Here is a 25,846-nt window from a genome sequence, read left to right as displayed (position 1 = left end):
TAGGATTAAGTAGTTCTAAGTTCTAGGGGACTGATGACCTAAGATGTTAAGTCCCATAGTGCTCAGAACCATTTGAACCATTTTTATTGTAAACGTTTTTTGTTAACTGAAGCGCCGTCTCCATTTTCTGGATTCTTGATCTGACAGATTGCCTTTCATTACGGTTTTCTGCAATCTATTCACCTAAATATTTAAATTCTTTTACTGGAAAGATGTAGTTATTACCAATTTTGAGATCAGAAGGTGCATCATAAATTTTGTTTTTTCAAATGAAATTTCTAATCCTGTTTTTGCTGCTTGCTCTTGTAATAATTCTAGCTCTTTCTGTACATCGGTAATGTGTCTTTACTTATTAATGTTCCATTATTTTATGCTTATAGCGTTATAATACAGCTACGAAACTTTTAGCCTATTGTCAGCCTGGTCTAACTTCTACAATAAAGTGAAGGTTATCCGTAATGAAAAAAGATGGTAAAACCCACCGATATACATTTCTAAGTCGGTTGATCTCCAAAGCTTTTTAGCATAACAGATCGTCACATACATGGTTCACACGTAACGCTTGTATTTCGTTGTTCAGGTTGTGAAAAAGACTTTCCGTGATATCAAACGTCATTATTCTTGTTATAAATACAATGCAGAAGTGCAACTGCTGTGTTGTGCAACCAACCAACTGAACATACGAGTGAAATCCTTAGTAAGTGTCTAAAAGGATTCCTTTGAAAACATATGCATTCGAGAACAAATTTCGGTAAATATGTTAGTCACCATCACAAGAGATATCAATAAATTGACTATATTCTTTGTTTCAAACTTTTTTGAAATTACCCTTGATATTACGTGAGGAGAACGCTGATATCCAACTACCAAGATACCACAGGCAGTGTACCGAGTAGATAAATTCGTTAAGCTAGTAACATACTTCCATATCCCAACAAAAAAGGACATTGTCTTACCCAAAAATAATATTTGCGTGATGCTTAAGCGAAACAGGAACAACAAATAAATGTTACTGGAGATGTGATGGTGTCCTTGTATATAAATAATTCGTTGACGAGTCTGTCACAATTAAGAAGCAAGAAACGTCAGCATATGTGCTGCCTATGGTTAGGCCTAATCTAATATAGGACTGTACCTGACGTCAGTTTGCCATACCACTGACTAATAAGTTGGGTATGAGGGCTTCGAAATGTTCGTTCTTTGTCCTCTGTAGGTCATCGCTTTTGGGTTTACAAAATGTGGCGATGGACGCAACTTTGTTGAGGAATAAAGGACTAATGCCGCCTCGAAAGCTACACTGTTGCGGACTGTACAGTTAATGCATACTGAGAACCACAGGCCTCTGGTTTACCTGGACGATTCTTGGGATTCCCATAATCACAGGAGCAAATACACACTGAGGTGACAAAAGTCATGGGATAGCGACTTGCACATATATAGACGGCGGTAGTATCGCGTACACAAGTTATAAAAGGGCAGTGCATTGGCGGAGCTATCATTTCTACTCATGTGATTCATGTGAAAAAGATTCTGACATGATTATGGCCGCACGACGGGAATTAACGGACTTTGAACGCGGAATGGTAGTTGGAGCTAGTTGCGTGGGAAATTCCATTTCAGAAATCGTTAGGGAATTCAATATTCCGAGATTCACAGCGTCAATATTGTGTCGAGAATACCAAACGTCAGGCACTACATCTCACCGCGGACAACGCAGTTGCCCACTTAAGGACCGAGAGCAGCGGCGTTTGCGTAGAATAGTCAGAGATAACAGACAAGCAACACTGCTTTAAATAAGCGTAGAAATGGACTGGGGACTTACGACGGACGTATCCGTTCGGACAGTGCGTCGAAATTTGGCGTTAATGGGTTATGGCAGCAGACGACCGACGCAAGTGCCTTGACTAACAGCACGACATCGCTTGCAGTGCATCTCCTGGACTCGTGACCATGTCGGTTGGACCCCAGACGACTCGAAACCGTGGCCTGGTCGGATGAGTCCCGATTTCAGTCAGTAAGAGCTGATGGTAGGGTTCAAGTGTGGCGCAGATTTCACGAAGCCATGGACCCAAGTCGTCAAGAAGGCAGCGTGCAAATGGTGGTGGCTTCATAATGGTGTGGGCTGTGTTCACGTAGAATGGACTGGGCCCTCTGATCAAACTGAACCGATCATTGATAGGTAACGGTTATGTACGGCCACTTAGAGACCATTTGCAACCATCCATGGACTTTGTGTTCCCGAACAAAGACGGAATCTTTATGGATGACAATGTGTCGTGTCAGGGGGCCACAGTTGTTCGTGATTGGTTTGAAGAATATTCTGGACAATTCGAGCGAATGATTCGGCCACCTATATCACCCAGCATGAATCCCATCGAACATTTATGGCACATAATCGACAGGTAAGTTCGTCCACAAAATCCTACACCGGCAAAACTTTCGCAACTATGGACAGCTATAGACGGAGCATGCCTCACTGTTTCTTAGGGGACTTCCAGCGACTTACGAAGACCATGTAACGTCTAGTTGGTGCACTATGCTGGGCAAAAGGAAGTCTGAATCGATATTAGGAGGTATCCTATGACCTTTGCCACTTCAGCGTATTTGGCACGTGTCCAGTGGAAATGGTGACCCTAAAGTAAGTGCCCATACTTTTGTACAGTGCATATCGTTGTTTCCGGTGATGGAAGTAGTGATGGACAGTAGCATCTTCAAATTTATATTTTAGGGGAGTAGGTAATATTGATGGTCCTATATATACTTAAACTTTTCATAATTGGAACGTAGTCGTATGATAAGTTGAGATTACGAATAAATTTGCCTATGACTTTAAATAAAGTTTTAAATTCATTTTTATTTTCTCATGACCAAGTTCGCTACTAGCATCTCCATCCTCAGTTGCACCTAATATTTATACAGGGATTGGACAAAAATATGGAAACACCGCGAGAAATGCTTGCTTCAACATAAACGCAGATGGTAGACGAGCAGGTTGGTTAGACAATTTAAAAAGGGAAGTTATACATATCGGGTATTAGTGAAGTTCGTTGACAGGAGTAACAAGACTTCTCGTCAGATGAACACAGGGTTATAAATACAAAATCAAATGTGGGTAATGCAGGAGTAAGTTTAACAATGAATAAAAAAATACGAACGCGAATAAGCTACTATGAACATCGTAGTGAATGCATTATTGTGGCCAAGACAGACACGAAGCCCACGCCTACTACAGTATTACAACTTTATATGCCCACTAGCTCTGCAGATGACGAAGAAATTGAAGAAATTTGCGATAAAATAAAAGAAATCATTCAGATAGTGAAGGGAGACGAAAATTAAATAGTAATGGGTGACTTGGATTCGATAGGGAAAAGGAAGAGAAGGAAACGTAGTAGGTGAATATGGAATGGGGGTAAGGAATTTTGTACAGAGCATAATTTAATCATAACTAACACTTGGTTCAAGAATTATGAAAGAACGTTGTACACGTGGAAGAGGCCTGGGGACACTGGAACGTTTCAGATAGATTATATAATGGTAAGACAAAGATTTAGGAACCAGGTTTTAAATTGTAAGACATTTACAGGGGCAGATGTGGACTCTGACCACAATTTATTTGTTTTGAGCTGCAGGTTAAAACTGAAAACTGCGAAAAGGTAGGAAGTTAAGGAGATAGGACCTGGATAAACTGAAAGAACCAGTTTCAGAGAAAGTATTAGGGAAAGTTGACAAGAACAGGCGAAAGAAATACAATAGGAGAATAATGGGTAGCTTTGAGAGATGAAATAGTGAGGGCAGCAGAGGATCAAGTAGGTAAAAAGACGAGGGCTAGTAGAAATCCTTGGCTAACATAAGGTATACTGAATTGATGAAAGGAGAAAATATAAGAATGCAGTAAATGAAGGAGGGGAAAGGGAATAAAAACGTCTAAAATGAGATCGACAGGAAGTGCAAAATGGCTCATAAGGGATAGCTAGAGCACAAATGTAAGAATGTAGAAACATATATCAGTAGGAGTAAGATAAATACTGCCTACAGAAAAATTAGAGAAACCTTAGGGAAAAAGAGAACCACCTGTGTGAATGTCAAGAGCTCAGATGGAAAACCAGTCCTAAGCAAAGAAGGGAAAGCAGAAAGGTGGAAGGACCATGTACTTGAAGGCAAAATTATGAAAATGGAAAAGGACGTAGATGAAGATGAAATGGGAGATATGATACTGTGTGAAGAGTTTGACAGAGCATTGAAAGACCTAAGTCAAAACAAGGCCCCGGGAGTAGATAACAATCATATAGAATTACTGATAGCCTTGGAAGAGCCAGACATGACAAAAATGTTCCATGTGGTGAGCAAGATACATGAGACAGACGAAATACGCTCAGACTTCCAGAAAAATATAATAATTCCAATTCAAAAGAAAGCAGGTGTTGAAAGGTGTGAAAATTACTGAACTATCAGTTTAATTAGTCACGTTTGCAAAATACTAACACGCATTCTTTACAGATGAATGGAAAAGCTGGTAGAAGATCAGTTTGGATTCCGTAGAAATGTAGGGACACGCGAGGGAATACTGATCCTACGACTTAGGTTAGAAGACAGGTTAAGAAAAGTCAAACCTACGTTTATAGCATTTGTAGACTTAGATAAAGTTTTTGACAGTGTTGACTGGAATACTCTCTTTCAAACTCTAAAGTGGCAGGAATAAAACAGAGGGAGCGAAAGGCTATTTACAATTTCTACCGAACCCAAACGGCAGTTACAAGATTCGAGGGGCACGAAAGGGAGGCATTGATTGAGAATGGAGCATCCCTGATGCTATTCAATTTGTATATTGAGCAAATAGTAAAGGAAACAAGAGAAAAATCTGGCACTGGAATTAAAATCCACGGAGAAGAAATAAAAACTTTGAGGTTTGCCGACGACAGTGTAATTTCGTCACGGACACCAAAGTACCTGGAAGAGTAGCCGAACGGAATTGACAGTGTCTTGAAAGGAGGACATAAGATGAACACCAACAAAAGCAAAACGGGGATAATGGAATGTAGTCGAATTAAGTCGGGTGATGCTGAGGAAATTAGATTAGGAAATGAGACGCTTAAAGTAGTAAAGGAGTTTTGCTATTTTGGGAGCAAAATAACTAGTGATGGTCGAAGTAGAGAGGATATAAAGTGTAGACTTACAATGGCAAGGAAAGCGTTTCTGAAGAAGAGAAATTTGTTAACATCGAGTATAGATTTAAGTCTCAGGAAGTCGTTTCTGAAAGTATTTGTATGGAGTGTAGCCATGTATGGAAGTGAAACATGGACGATAAATAATTTAGACGAGATGAGAATAGAAGCATTCAAAATGTGGTGCTACGGAATAATGCTGGAGATTAGATTGGTAGATCACGTAACTAATGAGGAGGTACTGAACAGAATTGGGGAGAAGAGGAATTAGTGGCACAACTTGACTAGAAGAAAGGATCGGTTGGTATGGCATATTCTGAGGCATCAAGGGATCACCAATTTAGTACTGGAGGGCAGTGTGCAGGGTAAAAATCGTAGAGGGAGACCAAGAGATGAATACGCTAAGCAGATTCAGATGGATGTGGGCTGCAGTAGTTACTCGTAGATGAAGAGGCTTTCACAGGATAGAGTGGCATGGAGAGTTGCATCAAGCCAGTCTCTGGACTGAAGACCACAACAACAAGAACAGCCGAGCCTACAGCTTCCTCTGTATTATTTGACCACGTACATCATCTGTGCAGTGTCCACAGAAAGTTCCAACTGTTATTCGTGATGAGAACAGTTTTCTGTATAGCTGTGAATGCAGTATGTCGGAATTGAGTGAATTCGAATGTGAGGAAATTTTTGTTACTTCCGTCAAGAGTCATCGTATTGAAGATATTCACCAGATCCTTAACAAATGATCTGCATGTGTATGGACCTCTGAAAGAAGAAGGAATTTTCTCTCAGGGGATAAGGCATGCGACACGGTGCACAGGTGGTTGTACAGACTTCTAAGTGAATTCTTTTCTACGGGAGTTCAGGCATTTCGTAGGCGCTGGAAAACTTACTTTAAGCTTTGTGAGCGTTTCATCGAAGCGTTTTCTGCCAATTATGCACAAAAAAATAATATTGGCGGTTTTCATGTGATTCATATTGTTACATCGCATTGTGTAAACGAAACTTTCTGTACGTTAGTGTCATAGACAGAACATGTATAACCTTTACCTCTCGTGATGCACTACGGACTGACTTCATGAAACTTAATGTTTCCATTTGTTATACTGGAACATTCATAGTCGAATCTGAATTAATGTTATTAACTGTGAATGAAAATTTCGCGTATATTGTCTAACTTGGTCTGTTTACTTAAGATGTTAACTGGATTTCACAGAGAAGATACCGTGATCTGCCCTAAACTGTACTTCCCGTTCCTTGGAACCTGTGGCTGCTACATTTCAATCAAGTTAATGCACCCTGAAACAAGAAAACTTCCTTATTTGAGTTTGTAGCAGACAATGACATTCACTAAATAATGTAGGCCCTATATTTTATTCTAGCATCAAAAGACGGCATGTCCAAGATATTGTTAAAAGATTGCCCTTATTAATTTTCCAGCTTTTTAGCAACTATTTTACGTTTGAACCTTTGTTTATAGCATATTCGAACATCCTTCTTGTCGACATTATGCTGAACACTTGTCGCAATGAATGAATGGTCTATACATTTTCTGAATAAAACTCCTTCGAAATTCCGTTTTTTAGATTTTTGTTCACGATACATATTTCGGAACATAAGCGCCATCACCAGGTTTTCCAAGATTCATTTGTGGCTTTTGTCATCTTATCGGGAATTTTGTAGACTCTTATGATGGAGCTGACGCTCTGAAACATGTATCGGATATTATAATTTTATAAACCGAAGTACAGAGGACAGACTCTTATTCATATAACGCACAAGTATACAGTAGTGGAAATCAGTATAAAGGCATGGATATTTGCAGGAAAAATAAGATTCTCAGTTGGAACAGTGGTGCCAAAAGTATATGCAATAGTATGAAATCCAGTATGCCGATAAATGCAGTCAAATGGAACCTAATTTGACGTCAGTAGCACAGTATATAACGAGACATCAACGATTCAGGTGGTACAGGGTGGAACACGGTATAAAGGAAGTGTGAAACAGACACCATTAGTGACAGTGGCTGTTGTATACATAAACCACCACTGTGACAATGCTATGCAGAAAACTGTTACCACGTGGTGAAAAATCAATAATCGGTACATACACTCCTGGAAATGGAAAAAAGAACACATTGACACCGGTGTGTCAGACCCACCATACTTGCTCCGGCCACTGCGAGAGGGCTGTACAAGCAATGATCACACGCACGGCACAGCGGACACACCAGGAACCGCGGTGTTGGCCGTCAAATGGCGCTAGCTGCGCAGCATTTGTGCACCGTCGCCGTCAGTGTCAGCCAGTTTGCCGTGGCATACGGAGCTCCATCGCAGTCTTTAACACTGGTAGCATGCCGTGACAGCGTGGACGTGAACCGTATGTGCAGTTGACGGACTTTGAGCGAGGGCGAATAGTGGGCATGCGGGAGGCCGGGTGGACGTACCGCCGAATTGCTCAACACGTGGGGCGTGAGGTCTCCACAGTACATCGATGTTGTCGCCAGTGGTCGGCGGAAGGTGCACGTGCCCGTCGACCTGGGACCGGACCGCAGCGACGCACGGATGCACGCCAAGACCGTAGGATCCTACGCAGTGCCGTAGGGGACCACACCGCCACTTCCCAGCAAATTAGGGACACTGTTGCTCCTGGGGTATCGGCGAGGACCATTCGCAACCGCCTCCATGAAGCTGGGCTACGGTCCCGCACACCGTTAGGCCGTCTTCCGCTCATGCCCCAACATCGTGCAGCCCGCCTCCAGTGGTGTCGCGACAGGCGTGAATGGAGGGACGAATGGAGACGTGTCGTCTTCAGCGATGAGAGTCGCTTCTGCCTTGGTGCCAATGATGGTCGTATGCGTGTTTGGCGCCGTGCAGGTGAGCGCCACAATCATGACTGCATACGACCGAGGCACACACGGCCAACACCCGGCATCATGGTGTGGGGAGCGATCTCCTACACTGGCCGTACACCACTGGTGATCGTCGAGGGGACACTGAATAGTGCACGGTACATCCAAACCGTCATCGAACCCATCGTTCTACCATTCCTAGACCGGCAAGGGAACTTGCTGTTCCAACAGGACAATGCACGTCCGCATGTATCCCGTGCCACCCAACGTGCTCTAGAAGGTGTAAGTCAACTACCCTGGCCAGCAAGATCTCCGGATCTGTCCCCCATTGAGCATGTTTGGGACTGGATGAAGCGTCGTCTCACGCGGTCTGCACGTCCAGCACGAACGCTGGTCCAACTGAGGCGCCAGGTGGAAATGGCATGGCAAGCCGTTCCACAGGACTACATCCAGCATCTCTACGATCGTCTCCATGGGAGAATAGCAGCCTGCATTGCTGCGAATGGTGGATATACACTGTACTAGTGCCGACATTTTGCATGCTCTGTTGCCTGTTTCTATGTGCCTGTGGTTCTGTCAGTGTGATCATGTGATGTATCTGACCCCAGGAATGTGTCAATAAAGTTTCCTCTTCCTGGGACAATGAATTCACGGTGTTCTTATTTCAATTTCCAGGAGTGTACAAGGAAATGGGACTCTCTAATCGTCAAATTGCCAAGAATATGAACTGTTCAAATACAGTGATTGATAATTTCGTTAGATTTGGAGCACGATGCGGACATAATGGGAAATATGGGCAAAGTAGGAAATTATCTGTGGCATAGAAACGGTTACTTTTGTTCAAAGCAAGGACCACAAATCATTATTATTCTCAGCTTGTTGCTGATTTACAGTTGCCAGTAACTGCCAGCAATGTACGACAAATTTTGTCACATGACAGACATCTTGCATTCAAGAAACGACTGAAGGAACCCTCCTTTACACCCAAAAATAAACAGTTTAGACTGGAGTTTTCTGAAAAACATGTCATGAAAAATGGTTCAAATGGCTCTGAGCACTATGGGACTTAACTGCTGAGGTCATCAGCCCCCTAGAACTTAGAACTACTTAAACCTAACTATCCTAAGGACATCACACACATCCATGCCCGAGGCAGGATTCGAACCTGCGACCGTAGCGGTCGCGCGGTTCCAGACTGTAGCGCCTAGAACCGCTCGGCCACACTGGCCGCCCATGTCATGAACTACGGAATGAGATAATGTGATCTTCAGTGATGAGAAGAAGTTTAATTTGGATGGGCAGGATGGATTTCAGTATTATTGGCATAATCTGACAACAAAGCATCAGGTAAGAATGACGATAAATATTGGTGGTGGAGGTCTTATGACTTGGGCAGCCTTCTACGCTAAAGGTAAAACACGCATTGCTTGCCTGAATGGTAGAATGAACTCTAACATGTTCACTTAGATGCTAAAAACAGAACTGGGGGGGCCTAAGGTCTAATGTTTCAGCAAGATAATATACCTATGTATGATTCTGCCAGAACCAAAAAAATGATTGTAATATAAAAGATATCGATGTCTTGTCTTGGCCTGCACGCAGCCCGAATTTGAACCTCGAGAAATACCTTCGGGGAATAATTGCAAGGCGTGTTTATCGCAATGGCAGGTAGAGGTCGTATATGACCTGGGAAGAGATTTACGATAAGAAGGGACAATAATTTCACTGCAAGAACTACAAACCCCAACAAAATCAATGGCGAAGAGAATTTTTGAGATAATTAGAAGGAACGGAGGTTGGACGAAGTACTAATAGTGCAATAACAGAACAGGATAGTGAGTGTCTTTATACCAATTTAAATCCAGGAAATGCAAATGCCTAATTATTTTACTCGTATTATGAAAGAAACTTTGTAATTCTGTAATGATTGTTTATGTCTTATACACTCCTGGAAATGGAAAAAAGAACATATTGACACCGGTGTGTCAGACCCACCATACTTGCTCCGGACACTGTGAGAGGGCTGTACAAGCAATGATCACACGCACGGCACAGCGGACACACCAGGAACCGCGGTGTTGGCCGTCGAATGGCGCTAGCTGCGCAGCATTTGTGCACCGCCGCCGTCAGTGTCAGCCAGTTTGCCGTGGCATACGGAGCTCCATCGCAGTCTTTAACACTGGTAGCATGCCGCGACAGCGTGGACGTGAAGCGTATGTGCAGTTGATGGACTTTGAGCGAGGGCGTATAGTGGGCATGCGGGAGGCCGGGTGGACGTACCGCCGAATTGCTCAACACGTGGGGCGTGAGGTCTCCACAGTACACCGATGTTGTCGCCAGTGGTCGGCGGAAGGTGCACGTGCCCGTCGACCTGGGACCGGACCGCAGCGACGCACGGATGCACGCCAAGACCGTAGGATCCTACGCAGTGCCGTAGGGGACCGCACAGCCACTTCCCAGCAAATTAGGGACACTGTTGCTCCTGGGGTATCGGCGAGGACCATTCGCAACCGTCTCCATGAAGCTGGGCTACGGTCCCGCACACCGTTAGGCCGTCTTCCGATCACGCCCCAACATCGTGCAGCCCGCCTCCAGTGGTGTCGCGACAGGCGTGAATGGAGGGACGAATGGAGACGTGTCGTCTTCAGCGATGAGAGTCGCTTCTGCCTTGGTGCCAATGATGGTCGTATGCGTGTTTGGCGCTGTGCAGGTGAGCGCCACAATCAGGACTGCATACGACCGAGGCACACAGGGCCAACACCCGGCATCATGGTGTGGGGAGCGATCTCCTACACTGGCCGTACACCACTGGTGATCGTCGAGGGGACACTGAATAGTGCACGGTACATCCAAACCGTCATCGAACCCATCGTTCTACCATTCCTAGACCGGCAAGGGAACTTGCTGTTCCAACAGGACAATGCACGTCCGCATGTATCCCGTGCCACCCAACGTGCTCTAGAAGGTGTAAGTCAACTACCCTGGCCAGCAAGATCTCCGGATCTGTCCCCCATTGAGCATGTTTGGGACTGGATGAAGCGTCGTCTCACGCGGTCTGCACGTCCAGCACGAACGCTGGTCCAACTGAGGCCCCAGGTGGAAATGGCATGGCAAGCCGTTCCACAGGACTACATCCAGCATCTCTACGATCGTCTCCATGGGAGAATAGCAGCCTGCATTGCTGCGAAAGGTGGATATACACTGTACTAGTGCCGACATTGTGCATGCTCTGTTGCCTGTGTCTATGTGCCTGTGGTTCTGTCAGTGTGATCATGTGATGTATCTGACCCCAGGAATGTGTCAATAAAGTTTCCCCTTCCTGGGACAATGAATTCACGGTGTTCTTATTTCAATTTCCAGGAGTGTATTTAACTACTGCTTTCATAGTAAATTTGATACACGTGTACTTCAGACACGGTAGTATTACTTTCGTGGAGCCCTACCTTTATACTGATTTCCTCTACTGTATATTTCACTGTGACACAATATGCAACCATTATGGATCCGTTAAAAAAGTAAACGGTCATTTGTAATCGAAGAATGTGTTCATTGTAAATGCATTTAACACTGGTTTTACTTCAGAGTATTAATAACATTCTTAATCGTTCGCTCCAGAATTATTAAAGAGTGATAGCTGGTTCTGCCAGCGTTATGCGTTCTTCAAAAGAATTTGTGGAACTGTATGAGAGAGTGTTAGGTGCTACATAGAAGTGTAATTGATATTTAGCTAAGCTATCAAATGTACTCTTATTAATTGCAGATAATTCACACAATACGGTGTCACTGGGTGTCTGTTACTGTTTTCAGCAGAAACCAGAATGTTCAGTGTCGAGAATAAAGCGAAAACTCTAGTCCAGACAGCCATTTGTGCCGACTTTTCATCAGAATTCTAGTTTCCGTGTCGCACGAGGCACCCTGGGCGTATGTCAACCCTGACATGTGCGAAGCGTGAACTGTCTACGGATGTCACTAGAGTAAGTGTTCCCACCGTTCACGCCTAGCACGTGGCGTGGTTTTACAGGACGCCAAGCAATACGTTTGCCAAGCATTTCCAGTACCCACTTAATGGGTTGGAAATTGAGACCCATCGCACATTGTTCTGTCTCTTGAGCGTTCAGTCTTCACAAGACATACCTGGTGATTCATCCCGGCCTTATAGCGAGTAAGACGGAATTTGAAATCGCGTCATAAGCAGCACCGTTCGTATCCCTCAGCAGGATATGGTCCATATTTTCCAGGTTGGTAACGCTATCACGAACTACGACACTCCCACGCCGATACAGAATTTTGCCAGAGTCTCTCGAGTAGCCGTAAATCTTTTGGCAAGTGCTGCTTACTTCTACATCTCGACGTACAACCCCATCACCTGATATCAGAGATAAATTCTGGTTCTACTGCAAATAACACGGTTTCCATTGATAAAGTAACCCATAGACGATGGTTCAGGCAAACAGAAGGTGGACTACGTTATTACCTGTGCAGTTGCACATAAACACTGTGCGCAGCGAATCAGACAGGAAACCGCAACGAAGTCGCAAGCAAGACAGGATGCCGATCTTACAAAGGAAGCGTGACAGTGCCAAGGTTGTCGAGAGCTAGCTCAAATAGTCCAGTAGCATCGCATGCTAAATCCAAACACACAAGTAGGGTCACTATTGACAAACGGCTATGGAGCGAACTAATGAACAAACGGGAGCGGTTTGAGAGGAAAGGTACCACGAAACTGTTTAACAGACTGGTTTCACCGATTTTCTGCGCCTGTCGCAATCCTGGTGAGCGGAAAGTGTACTGACAGCAGCAAGTCGACATACTTAGAACGTCTATTCCTGCTATAGAGACCACATCAATATTGCTGCTGTCCACCGAGGATGCAGAAACACTCAGAGAAGTCACTTGAGTTGTACCGTCACTTCCTCGTAACCAGTACCTCGAAGTCTAATGAGAAACCGTGACTCTACCTGCTCTTGTCAGGTCTTTTTACAGTCTTGAGATTCAAAGGCAAGAGGACGTAATGTACATTCTCCTTACACAAAAGTAATTGTCCTTTTGACTTGTATTAGATGTCCCAGTGAACGCCCTGTCTCTCTCATTACGACTCACTGACACATGGATACTCACTTTATTTTGAGGATTCATTTGAATCGTAATTTTACGTCTAGAAGTAACGGAGTAGGACGTGGCTGTTGATTTCGCTTTCGCGGAACAGTCCTGGTAAGAAGGTTCGCAAAAGTAAGTGTATCAAAATACACTATGTGATCAAAAGTATCCGGACACCCCCACAAACAAACACTTTTCATATTAGGTGCGTTGTTCTGCCACCTACTGCCAGATATTCCATATCAGCGACCTCAGTTGCCAGACATCGTGAGAGAGCAGAATGGGGCGCTCCGCGGATCTCACGGACTTCGCACGTGGTCAGGTGATTGGGTGTCACTTGTGTCATACGTCTGTACGCGAGATTTCCACACTTCTAAACATCCCTAGCTCCACTGTTTCCGATGTGACAGTGAAGTGGAAACATGAAGAGACACGTATAGCACAAAAGCGTACAGGCTGACCTCGCCTGTTGACTGACAGAGACCGCCGACAGTTGAAGAGGGTCGTAATGTGTAATAGGCAGACATCTATCCAGACCATCACACAGGTGTTCCAAACTGCATCAGGATCCACTGAAAGTACTCTGACAGCTAGGCGGGAGATGAGAAAACTTGGATTTCATGGTCGAGCAGCTGCTCATAAGCCACACATCACGCCGGTAAATGCCAAACGACTCCTCGCTTGCTGTAAGGAGCGTGAACATTGGACGATTGAACAATGGAAAAACGTTGTGTGGAGTAACGAATCACGGTACACAATGTGCCGATCCGATGGCAGGGTGTGGATATGGCGAATGCCCGGTGAACGTCGTCTGCTAGCGTGTGTAGTGCCAACAGTAAAATTATGAGGCAGTGGTGTTACGGTGTGGTCTTGTTTTCCATGGAGGGGGCTTGCACACCTTGTTGTTTTGGTTTTGAGTGGCACTATCACAGCACAGGCCTTCATTGATGTTTTAAGCACCCTCTGGCTTCCCACTGTAGAAGAGCGATTCGGGGATGGTGATTGCATATTTCAACACGATCGAGCATCTGTTCATAATGCACGGTCTGTGACGGAGTGGTTACACAATAACATCCGTGTAATGGACTGGCCTGCACAGAGCCCTGACCTGAATCCTACAGAACACCTTTGGGATATTTTGGAACGCCGACTTCCTGCCAGGCCTCACTGACCGACATCGATACCTCTTCTCAGTGCAGCACTCCGTGAAGAATGGACTGCCATTCCCCAAGAAATCTTGCAGCACCTGGTTGAACGTATACCTGCGAGAGTGGAAGTTGTCATCAAGGCTAACAGTGGGCCAACACCATATTGAATTCCAGCATTACCGATAGAGGACCCCACGAAGTTGTAAGTCATTTTCAGCCAGGTGTCCGGATACTTTTGATCACATAGTGTATAATTAACTTACCAGATGGTAAGAAACGTGACCAGCAAATTCTTTTGAAAAACGTAGATCAGAGAACAATATACAGTGTTCTTATCATTTTTTAAACATCCAGTCGTGATCCTTTTCCACTCAGTGAACTTTTTGTCCCGACTTTTTAGTGAACGATTGCTTCCGCCTTGAGTTTGTTGTATTTAGATTCACTAATGAGATCGTCCAAGTCCTTATCCGCCCGTGCCTTCTCTTCTCCACATAAGTAACGTTCTAAACTGGTTTTACAGCTCCTTATACTTTCTCTCGAGTTTTAAATCTCTCCACCGAACCAGATGAAGTACTTCATGTACCTTCTTCTTAAAAGCATTTCCACACTACTGCATATAATCCTGCTTTTTGCGCAAAGGAACCATTCACCCGAGTCATCAGTTTTGCTCGTCTTTCGCATTATTGTAGTGGGCAACTACTTATCTGTAACAATGCCAGCTCTAATACAATGGCTTCTCAGGCTTTTTCGAAAACTGGAGGTTCAAAGTTTTACTGCTCTTTGAATACCATACGAGAGGGCCAACCATCGAACAGCGGTTTTAGAGCAACCGCTTAAATTGGCAGATCACTATGGTTATCATTATTATTCATTTACGAAGAAACACGATTCTTTGCAGCGATGAAACTTTTTGGGCGAAGAAAGGAGAAAAATGAAGACAGTACATGCAAACTTCTAGTCTGTCGACTTCACCGGTTACTCTAATAACGCTGCACGGCGTTTGGCGCTCACCTGTTATGTTCTACAGGACTCTGAAACTTTTAACCTCTGTTTCTCGAAAAAGCTTTGTAACCGCATCGTACTAGAACAGCATTATTTATATGTGCATTCTTCAATTATGTATTACAATCGTACGAAATGAGAAGGAAATGGTGACCAGGGGGGTATTAGAGAATGCCTATTTCGCCATTCTGTTCTCGGTTTAATGCCTGTGCTGAATTTCCAATTGCCAACATTTCGACGAATATTGCGGTAGTTTGTAGAACTGCATTAGCAGTTACGCTCCGAATGCAAGTAACACTAATCGCTACAGTTGGAATTCGAATATCAAATGACGTTGTACGAATATGTTGTGTCTGTACTTCCGGACATTTCCGAAAGAACAGACACCGCGAGGAATCCGCATCTGTGATACGTATTATGTAATGTGGAGGAGAAGAAAGGAAAGTGACTTTCGATGTCAGCTACAACGGGACTTCATGCGAAATCAGCAGCGACAAGTTAAAATTTGTGTCAGACTCGAGCCCAGGATCTCCCGCGCACGAGGCAGTTGCGTCAAACAGTGCGCCTCCGGCACACAGTGTTTATCTCAATTGTGCGGACTATCTGGGCACACCTCTCTGTCGATCCACATTCCCATCTAGCGTCAGCTATCCGCAGTCCCCTTCGTGTCCTCATTACTCCATACTTTGAGATTCCCTCACGAGGTTTGACGTAATTGGGCGTCCACACTGAAGTTGGTGGATTCGTTGTCCATCGAGGCGGTACAATTATATGTCCAAAGAACAGACACAATGCATTCATATAACTGATTCGCCTCGATGGGCCAGGAATCCACATGTTCTCTCGTCGAAGCTGATTCCGCATTAAGTCCCGATGGAGCTGGCATCAATAGTCTGTCCCTTTTCCTTTCCTTTCTCCCCCTCCACCAACAATTTACATATAATGACGTCATTTGAACATGAATACAGATTCCTGGACGGAACACAACACTGAAGCAGTGTAATGAGAAGGTCATCGGCTGTAACTGAGTCTGTCGTCTTGACGGCTGACGATGATTCGTGTGTTGCAGATCACGCTGTGCACCGTGGGATACGGCGATGCTGTGCCCATCACGTGGCAGGGCAAGGTCATCGCCTCCTTCTGCGCCCTCCTCGGCATATCCTTCTTCGCACTGCCTGCCGTAAGTACCCGCTGTACGACTGCAGTGTCAGTCGTTGTGGAATGAAGCTTTACTACATTTGTATTTGTTTAGACACTTTACCATAGTGCGCATCACATCAGAAGGTGCTTTGCTCATAAACAAATAGTAGCAGGGAAAAGAATGGGAGCGTGCGGGGTGAGGTCTGTCTACGCGTGGTGGCAAAAATTGAGGGAGACACCGTTCATTCTGCCATTCCTCACATGATGCTTCTGCGGACAGCAAAAATTAAAGCTTTTGAACGTGATAAATGCTGCTTATGACTGGCAATATACAAAGTGAGCCAGGAGGGAGGGGCGATAGTATTAGTGATTCTGAACGTCCAGACTGTAGCGCCTAGAAACGCTCAGCTACTCCGGCCGGGGCTTAGAATTACAGCTTTGTGGTTAATGTGAAAAATAAGTTTGACCTGTAGCTTCAGTTAGAAATTGATGAGCCTCAAGCAGACGTTGTTGTAGATAGGGCACAACAAACTTTCGGCAGGAAACATAAAAAGTAAGAATGTAGGGAAGTCAGTAAAGGCAAAGTTTTGTTGTTAGGTAGTTCTCACGATAGAGCTATTGGTCCACTTTTGCAGGATGAAATAGAATTTGAATACCAGACCACAATTTATTTTAAATTGTATTGGTTTGGAGGAAGTGATAGAGGATTTAGGATCACTTTGCAAAGACTTCACCAAGGAAGGCATTGTGAGTAGGCCAGGTAATAGCACTGACATAGGACAAGTGTGACCTCGCAAAGATCATATCAGCATCGAGGCATACCAATGTTGAATTTGAATGTGGTTTCAGGCACCGTGACCGACCCCGTTTGAGTTCTTTAATCAGGAAAGTTAATTTGGAGGTCGAGCGGCTGCTTATGTCGCGATCAGAGTCACATATTGGAGTGGTTCTCTCAGTACATTGGAATTTACTAGGCTAGGATTTCATCTTAATAGGAAAGGGAAGGGTAAACTGGCTGGGCTAACAGCAGAAAATTTAGGGAGGGAAGCACTGTCATGAGCGATATATACCAGTGGCTACAGTATTCAAAATAGCAGCTTTGTTTAGGATAGGGAGGACAGAAAGAAACCAAGTTTTAAGAGAGATTAAGATTAAAACAAACTTTTAGTTTGAGAAAGAAACCAAACTATATAAATCTGACATATTGCATCAGCACAAACAGAAGTTAGTTAAAAATTTTCGGCAATCGGCAGGTATCGTATTTCCACCAAATTTTAACCCAGTCAGTGGGTAATTCCAGCTATCTTCACCGCACCAGAACATTCAAACTAATTATGTGCATTGAAGATTTAGAATCATCAAGCCACCTGAAATAATCTGTCTCTCTGAACATCATGTGACCATTGGCATAGATTTGTTAGTGTTACAGGGTTTAGGCTTAGCATCTTATTTTTGTAGAGAAGAAGTGAAGAAAGGAGGAGTTGCAACATTCATCAGGAATTGTCGTAAATTAAAGAAATAGACATTCATAAATTTTGCCTAGAGAAAGGATATGGGAGTATATGCAACGGAAGAAGAATTTCGTAATAAATGGTTCATAATTTTAATCTGTTCATTAACCACCTTGAAGCTCTACTGCCAATTTAACAACAAAAAACCAAGATATAGTGGTTTCTGGTGACATTAAGTAGATTTTCTAAAAACGTCTAAGAGCAAGAATCTATTACAACCATTAGAATCAGTGACTGTATCATTCCACTTCATTTCTATCGAAAACTTTCCAACTAGGGCAGCGATTTGCTCACAAACAGTTACTGATAATATTTTTATAAGAAGGTCTAATGAACGAAATTGTATTACAAAATCAGTAGTCAATGACCTCTTGGAGCATGCCATGCAGGTTCTTTTGTTAGATGTTTATACTGAACAGGATATCAAACTATTGCATCTGAATTCAAGAAGATGGTCAGTGAGCCCAAAATTGATTATTGTAGGACATCCCACAAAGACGTTAGCCGTAGTGCTGTATACAGCGCTAATGGATTGAATTAAAAATACATTTTTATTAATAAAATACTTACCTTATTTCAACACTGTTTCCCCCAAAAGCTAACCCAGATTAGACCAAAGTCTGCAAAGAAACCATGGATTATTCGAGGAATCAAGGTATCGTGTAAAATAAAAAGGAAACTGTATCTGTGAATCAGAGACAGCTCTGATGTTCGTGCTATAGCACGTTACAAGGCAAAATATTAAAGATAGTAATGGAGGTATCAAATGAATTACATTACAAGAAAAACATAATCACATCAGAAAACTAAATAAACACAGTATGGGATACAGCGAAGGAGACTGGAAGAACCAGACATGGATAGGGGCAAATAGCGTTATCAGTTATTTCAACACTGTTTCCCCCAAAAGCTAACCCAGATTAGACCAAAGTCTGCAAAGAAACCATGGATTATTCGAGGAATCAAAGTATCGTGTAAAATAAAAGGGAAACTGTATCTGTGAATCAGAGACAGCTCTGATGTTCGTGCTATAGCACGTTACAAGGCAAAATATTAAAGATAGTAATGGAGGTATCAAATGAATTACATTACAAGAAAAACATAATCACATCAGAAAACTAAATAAACACAGTATGGGATACAGCGAAGGAGGAGACTGGAAGAACCAGACATGGATAGGGGCAAATAGCGTTATCAGTAAATGATACATTGGTAAGAGATGTATGCAAAGCTAGAAAACTTTTTAACAAACATTTCATAACTGTTAAGGAAAAGATGGGGCTGTCAGGTTTAGTAGATGCTGCCATGGAGTACCTCAGACCAGACAGTACATGTAACTTCAGTAATAGGAATATAACCCTCACTACCCAAGAAAAAGTAACGTTCTTCATAAAATCTTCAAAATCAAAAAATTATATCAGCTATTTTAAATTACCAACGAAATTGGTTAAAGAGTGTGCATCTGAGTTTAGTAACATGTTAAGCCATCTGTGTAACCAGTAGTTTATTAGTGGTACATTTCCTGAATGGTTGAAATATACTGAAGTTATGCCCTTTTTTAAGGAAGGAGATAAAGAAATACCGTTAAATTTCCGTCCAATTTCACGTTCACCAGCATTCTCAAAAATTTCAGTAAACGTAATATACAGTCGGCTTTTTAATCAACTGACAGCAAATAATATATTGCCCGAGTCTCAGTTCGTATTTCTAAAGGATTTTGATATTGAGAAGACTATCTTACACATACAGTGAAAATGTACTTAATTTATTAGACTATGGATTACAGGCTACTGGTACAGTTTATGATCTGTCAAAGGCATTTGACAGTGTAAATCAAAGTGTCCTTTTAAGTAAATTGGAATATTACGCTCTACCAGAAAATGCTGCAAAGGAGTTCAATTCCTGTATCGCCGACAGGAATAAAAGAGTGTCATTAGAAAAGAGACATGAATTAAGCTATCATGCATCATCCAAATGGGAACTAATTACACGTGGCGTCCCACAAGATTCCACCTTAAGGCCCTTGCTTTTTCTTTGTGTACATAAATGACCTCTCATCAGTAGCATTACCAGATACCAAGTTTGTGTTGTTTTCAGACGATACAAACAGTGCGATAAGTAGCAAATAAAGTGTAGTTTTAGAAAGATCGGTTAACTAAATTTTCATGGATATTAATAAATGGTTCCTAGCCAAATTTTTGTCACAAAACTTTGAAAATACACACTAAATACAATTCAGAACTTGTAAGAGATTTACCAATATTATATGACTAAAATGTGATTACAGATCGGTAGAAGTCGTGAACAGTGCTAACCTCTTGGGACTACTGCGTGATGCTGAATTCAACTGGGAGGAGCACAGTGCAAAACAGAAACAAATCGCTATTTGCAATATGAACTTTGCCACAATGTTTCTTTTTTTTCAGTTTTGTGGAAGATGAATTAATAAAATAATACGTTGGTGTATTACATATCTGAGTATCGTTGCATAGCAATATGTAAATTATTCCTTTTATGTCATTAGAAAGGTGCCACTGTCCGAGAACTGCCGGAGACCCACGTCAGCTATTCCACCAACGAGACTGATGCACGTATCTGCTTTTCCTACTTTACATAGTTCCAATACGCCTAAGTAAAACACTCTGAATACCCAGTAGATTGCGTTGCTTCTAATGACAGTTCTTCAAGGCATTAAGTGTTCTAAATGTGTTCAGCGGAATAAGAAGTAAAATCTATCAGGCTACCATTACTCTGAAGGTAAATTTCGCGGATCGGAAACAGTTCCCTCTTGAGAAGTCTCTTTAAATGCGCAGCGTAAGAGATGTGTCCCGTCGTAAGACATTCTTTTGCAATAAACAGTCCATTATGGTAACAGCAACAGAAACGAAAAAATTTAATCACGAAGATTACAAAATTTCTAGCTTTACAGCTCGAGGAATTAAGTAAGATCTAATAACGTCAATCTTCATACTGCCTTTAGAACGTAAATCAATAATTGTCTCCCACAGACTGAGAACAGTTCTTCTCAGCGAGACACACCAGTACACGCCATCGTAAACAAATTTAATGTTCTCTCCGGCAAACCCATTAATGCTTTTGTAGCTTCCCCCATCCCCCACCACGGTCCCTCCCCTTTCTGTTCCTTCCCAAACAACCTTGCTCCCGCCATTCACGAAATAAGAAATTAATTACGCACCGGAGATGGATGAATGGCCATTGTATAAAGGCAGCGCCATAAGTTTCTTAAAAGAAGCGGAACTGATTATATTTCTGGTTGCTTCCTTATTGTTATCAGGAGCCCAGAACGCTGGTTGAGCTCTTTATCTGAAGATTCCTCTTCTCAGAGCCTCGCTGCAGTTCCAAAGCAAATTTCCACTATTTTAAGAATGCCATTAGTAGCTACGCTGACTCATTTAATTTCAGAGGCCGTGCTCTCTCTTTTGCAAAAGTCGTAAAGTAAAGGAGAGGGAACATTAAAGAAGAAATATTAGGGGCACGTTTAATGTCAAGTCGCCATGCACAAAAAAATAAAAATATGAGTAAGAAAAAAAACGGAAACTCGTATCGCAGCCTTGAGGCCATATTAGAATTTCGCTCCGACCACCGTAATCTGTTATCAGTGACCGCATACATTCTAATTACACAATATCTTATGACTGCACTATCAGAAAGTGGTTTAAAGTGATTAAAGGGGGAAAATATTTTTTCTTGGAATAAATTATCATGCAACTCATTTAAAGTTGAATACAGCAAAAGTGGCTGGAGGAAACACTCAGGTCTGACAGTATCAAGGCGTGGAAAGTAAATGAACTGTCTTTGTCCATCCATTAGATGTTCACGATGTTTTTTGTTATCTTTCAATCTGTAGCATTTTAAACAGAGAGAATTTATGTCCATTGTGTTCAGAGTACATTATTTACATTCTGCTGCGTAACTGTGTCAGGACAATGCTGCGCAATGTTTAAGCGCGTTTCCTGCAGCTTAGTGACCAGTTGCAATGCGTGTGGCTCATATTACACGGGAAAACCGGATAGATCAGTGTGCAGAAGACTTACAAAACAGCACAGAAGCTAGAAGCTGCGGAGAAAAGGCCGCACCTTTTCGTGGCATTGTCTAGAAACCAGACACCGTTTTGTAGTACATGTATAAATGCCGCACTCTGGGTACAATGGGCGGAAACTGTCTCAACATGAAATCAAAGACAATACAAGAACTCTTCTGTACAGCTACTAAAAAAACAAACAGACTAACGTTACTATCCACTCTTTGATTCTGCCAAACATGATGGATTCTTCAAAACTAATTTTTGTTTTTGTGCCTTGCTAGAGATGTATTAGCCAGCAATTTATTTCAGAGTTCTATGATTGTGAAATACTATTTCGTATATTTAGTATTAGCGGTTAATTTGTTTGATGACTGTAAATTCGTTACTTTATTTTTTTTTTCTTTTTTTTTTTTCTTTATTGTATTTCAATTCCCCATCGGGGCAGGCTGGCAGCAGCATATGCGCTGCTCTTCAGCCGAAAGACATAGAACAAAACAATAGAAGACATTTGAAAACAGCAAAGGAGAGAAGAAGGCGAACATAGATATAAAAAGGGAGAACATCATGGAAGGCAATATACAAAAAACGGGGTGACTGTAAAATGGAGATAAAAAACTGTTTAAAAGTAGCACATACAAAAAGCCACACACTGCGACGATTAAAAGAACACAAGGCACAGTATGACTGGAGCATAAAGGTGTTGACGGATGGCATAGCACACAGTGTAGCACTGACGGCGAACCTCAAGGCAGTACACAATTAAAATCACACCTCTTGACGCACACGAGAAAAGCACGAAACACAACACTGACGTGGCACACTGATGTTGATCAATACAGAGGATCTGCCAGGTTCAAGGAGATGAGGGAGACCTGAAGAAGGGAGGGAGGGGAAGAGATGGGGGAGGGGTATGGGGGGCGCTCGGAAGAGGGCCAGGTAGGGAGGGATGTGGGAAGGAGAGAGGCAAGTATGGGGTGCAGGGTCTCAGGGGAGGGGGGGATGGAGGAAAATCCGCTCTGGGAGGAGGAGGAAAGAGGAGAAGGGGGCCCTGGGGAGGGGGGGGGGGAACAAGGCCGGGTTATAGTTGGAAGGAAGGGTATATGTCACGGCGAAGTTCGTCATCTGGGAGGGGGAGGCGTTGGAAATTGCCCTGATGAAGGAGATGGAGGGTGTGGAGGTGGAGAGAGGGAGGGATACAGCGATAGAGGCGCGGCAACGGGCGGGGGGTGGAGAGGAAGGAGGAAACCAGAGGGTGGGGGGGGATCAACCCTGCGAACAATGTAAAGGATGCGGAGATGTTGGAGGAACAAGAGGAGGTGGGGGAAGAGGATCAGTTCATACAGGAGCCGTGTGGGGGAAGGAAGGCGGATACGGAAGGCAAGGCGGAGCGCACGGCGTTCAAGGATTTGGAGGGCCTTGTAAAAGCGGGTGGGGGCGGAGATTCAGGCGACACTGGCATAACAGAGGATAGGACGGATGAGGGATTTGTAGGTGTGGAGGATGGTAGAAGGATGCAATCCCCATGTCCGGCCGGACAGGAGTTTCAGCAGGCGGAGGCGGGAATGGGCTTTCTGCTGGATGGTCAGGAGATGAGGGGTCCAGGTGAGGTGTCGGTCAAGGGTGAGGCCAAGGTATTTCAGGGTGGGGGTGAGTTGGATAGGACGACCATAAAGGGTGAGGTAGAAATCTTGGAGGCGAAAGGAGCGAGTGGTACGGCCTGGTTACTTTATACTTGTACAAGGATATATTAACGTATACTGCCCTCCGTAAGTCTGGAAACAACCTGCTGCGTAATACAACGGAGCAAGGTGGAAGTGATCTATGTGAGTTATTGGTTAGAATACGAAACATGAAGCTCAAATAAGGTTAATAATGACACGTACAGTATTGTACACTTAATTTTGTACATATACATACATATTGGAACATACTAGTGTTGCTCCGTTTTATGTAAACCGACGTCACCTGTCCAAGCAGTTCTACTAAACACGCCAGGTGGCGCGAGTAGACCGCATGGCTGTGTACAGGTACGTTGTTTACATTTCTGTTCACTTGTAGTTGCGTTTGCATAAGGGTACAACACGCCGCGAAAGTAATTGAAAATGGCCCCAAAGTGCCAGATTCCTTATGAATCACGAGTAATGGTAAATACTTTGCACCACGAAGGCAATAGTGTCCGACAACTAGCAAAGAAACTGATGATTTCCATCAGCGGAGTTGTCAAAACCATACACCGGTATCGACAAACAGGCTCCTACGGAGATCGGTCTCGCTCAGGAGCACCCAGTAAAATATCAGAACGCCAGGAAAAGCATTTGGTAGTGACCAGTAAAATTGCAGTGAATTGACTGCTGAATTGCTGAACTAAACGCAACGAGGGATACACCGGTGAGTGAGTCAACGGTGAGACGACACCTGGCAGATGACAAACTCAGAGGTTATGTAGCAACAAGGAAACCACTGTTGGCACCCTGTTAACAAGAAGGAAAGGCTTCAGTGGGCTAAGACACACCAACATTGCACAGCGGGAGACTGGGAAAGAGTCTTATTCACTGATGAATCCAAGTTCGAAATATTTGGAAGTAAACACCGTCAATTTGTACGCCGTTTACCCCATTAACGCTTGAATCCTCAGTGCGTAATTCCAACTGTAAAGTTCAAATGGTTCAAATGGCTCTGAGCACTATGGGACTTAACATCTATGGTCATCAGTCCCCTAGAACTTAGAACTACTTAAACCTAACTAACCTAAGGACATCACACAACACCCAGTCATCATGAGGCAGAGAAAATCCCTGACCCCGCCGGGAATCGAACCCGGGAACCCGGGCGCGTGAAGCGAGAACGCTACCGCACGACCACGAGGTGCGGACCCAACTGTAAAGCATGGAGGGGGTTCTGTGATGGTATGGGGATCCTTTGGAGGGGATGAAGTCGGAGATTTGGTGAAAATAGATGGAAAAAAAGCCAAAAGGATTGTCATGCTGTTCTCCAGCGACATGCTGTGACATCTGGTTTGCATCTGATTGGGAAAGGGATTGTCTTGCAGCAAAAAAACGACCCGAAACATACGTCTCGCTTGTGTGAGAACTATGTGAAGTCTCTAGAGGTTCGTAAAATATTAAAAAACATGGAACGGCCGCCTCAATCCCCTGATTGTAACCCAATCGAGCTGGTATGGGATGAATTGGACAAGAGGATCCTAAAACGGGAAATCATGAACGGGTCACAATTTTGGGAGGTCCTGCAGCAACAATGGAGATTAATTCCACCTGAAATCTTGACAAAACTGAAGCAGTGCATGCCGAGAGTGTACAAGGCAGTGATGAAAGCAAAGAGTGGCTATTTTGAGGAATCGAAAATTTAATTGTTGCATCTTCCTGTGTATTATTTGAGCTTAATAAACATTTGGAAAACAACAAAATGTATTTTTATACTGTATTTCCTTTCCAATGTCTATAATTACTAGGTGTTTCCAAATTTATGGCGGGTAGTGTATTCATCAGTAAAGCTACACAATTTTTGTTTTCGGATATAATTTCGTAATAGTAAATGTTTAATATTTCTACAAAATGTAGACGTATTGACATCAAGTAGCACACGAAAATGTTCTTTTTGTTGTCACTTTATATAGTTTTCACGTTTTGTTATAGTAATTAGCGCTTCTGTCCTCCTTTTAGTGGCTGTTGCTCTAGCATAATCACTAACAGCAGTTTTATTGTCATCTATTATTGTAATTAACTCGACTATTTCGCCGCTCTGCTTTGTTTGTATCATCAGTTAAGTATGTAAAAAAATCATAGTTTCTCGCGATTTCGCATGCAAATCATACTAAATCTTTTGCTCTTTAAGGAAAAGTGATCTTCCTCAATCAACGAAGGCTAAAATAT

General features: G+C 43.1%; 1 protein-coding gene across 1 annotated transcript in view; it reads left to right on the top strand.

The window, feature by feature from the left end:
- LOC124606737 (potassium voltage-gated channel subfamily KQT member 4) overlaps positions 1-25,846 on the top strand; it is a 1,016,202-nt gene that overhangs the window by 660,469 nt on the left and 329,887 nt on the right. Inside the window, exon 6 of the mRNA XM_047138769.1 lies at positions 16,330-16,440. Within this exon, the coding sequence (XP_046994725.1) occupies positions 16,330-16,440 (111 nt within the window). The remainder of the gene's footprint in view (positions 1-16,329; positions 16,441-25,846) is intronic.

This window comes from Schistocerca americana, chromosome 3 (assembly GCF_021461395.2).
Source record: "Schistocerca americana isolate TAMUIC-IGC-003095 chromosome 3, iqSchAmer2.1, whole genome shotgun sequence".
NCBI lineage: Eukaryota > Metazoa > Arthropoda > Insecta > Orthoptera > Acrididae > Schistocerca > Schistocerca americana.
Note: the sequence above shows the minus strand (reverse complement) of the source record. Positions and strands in the feature narration are given on the sequence as shown.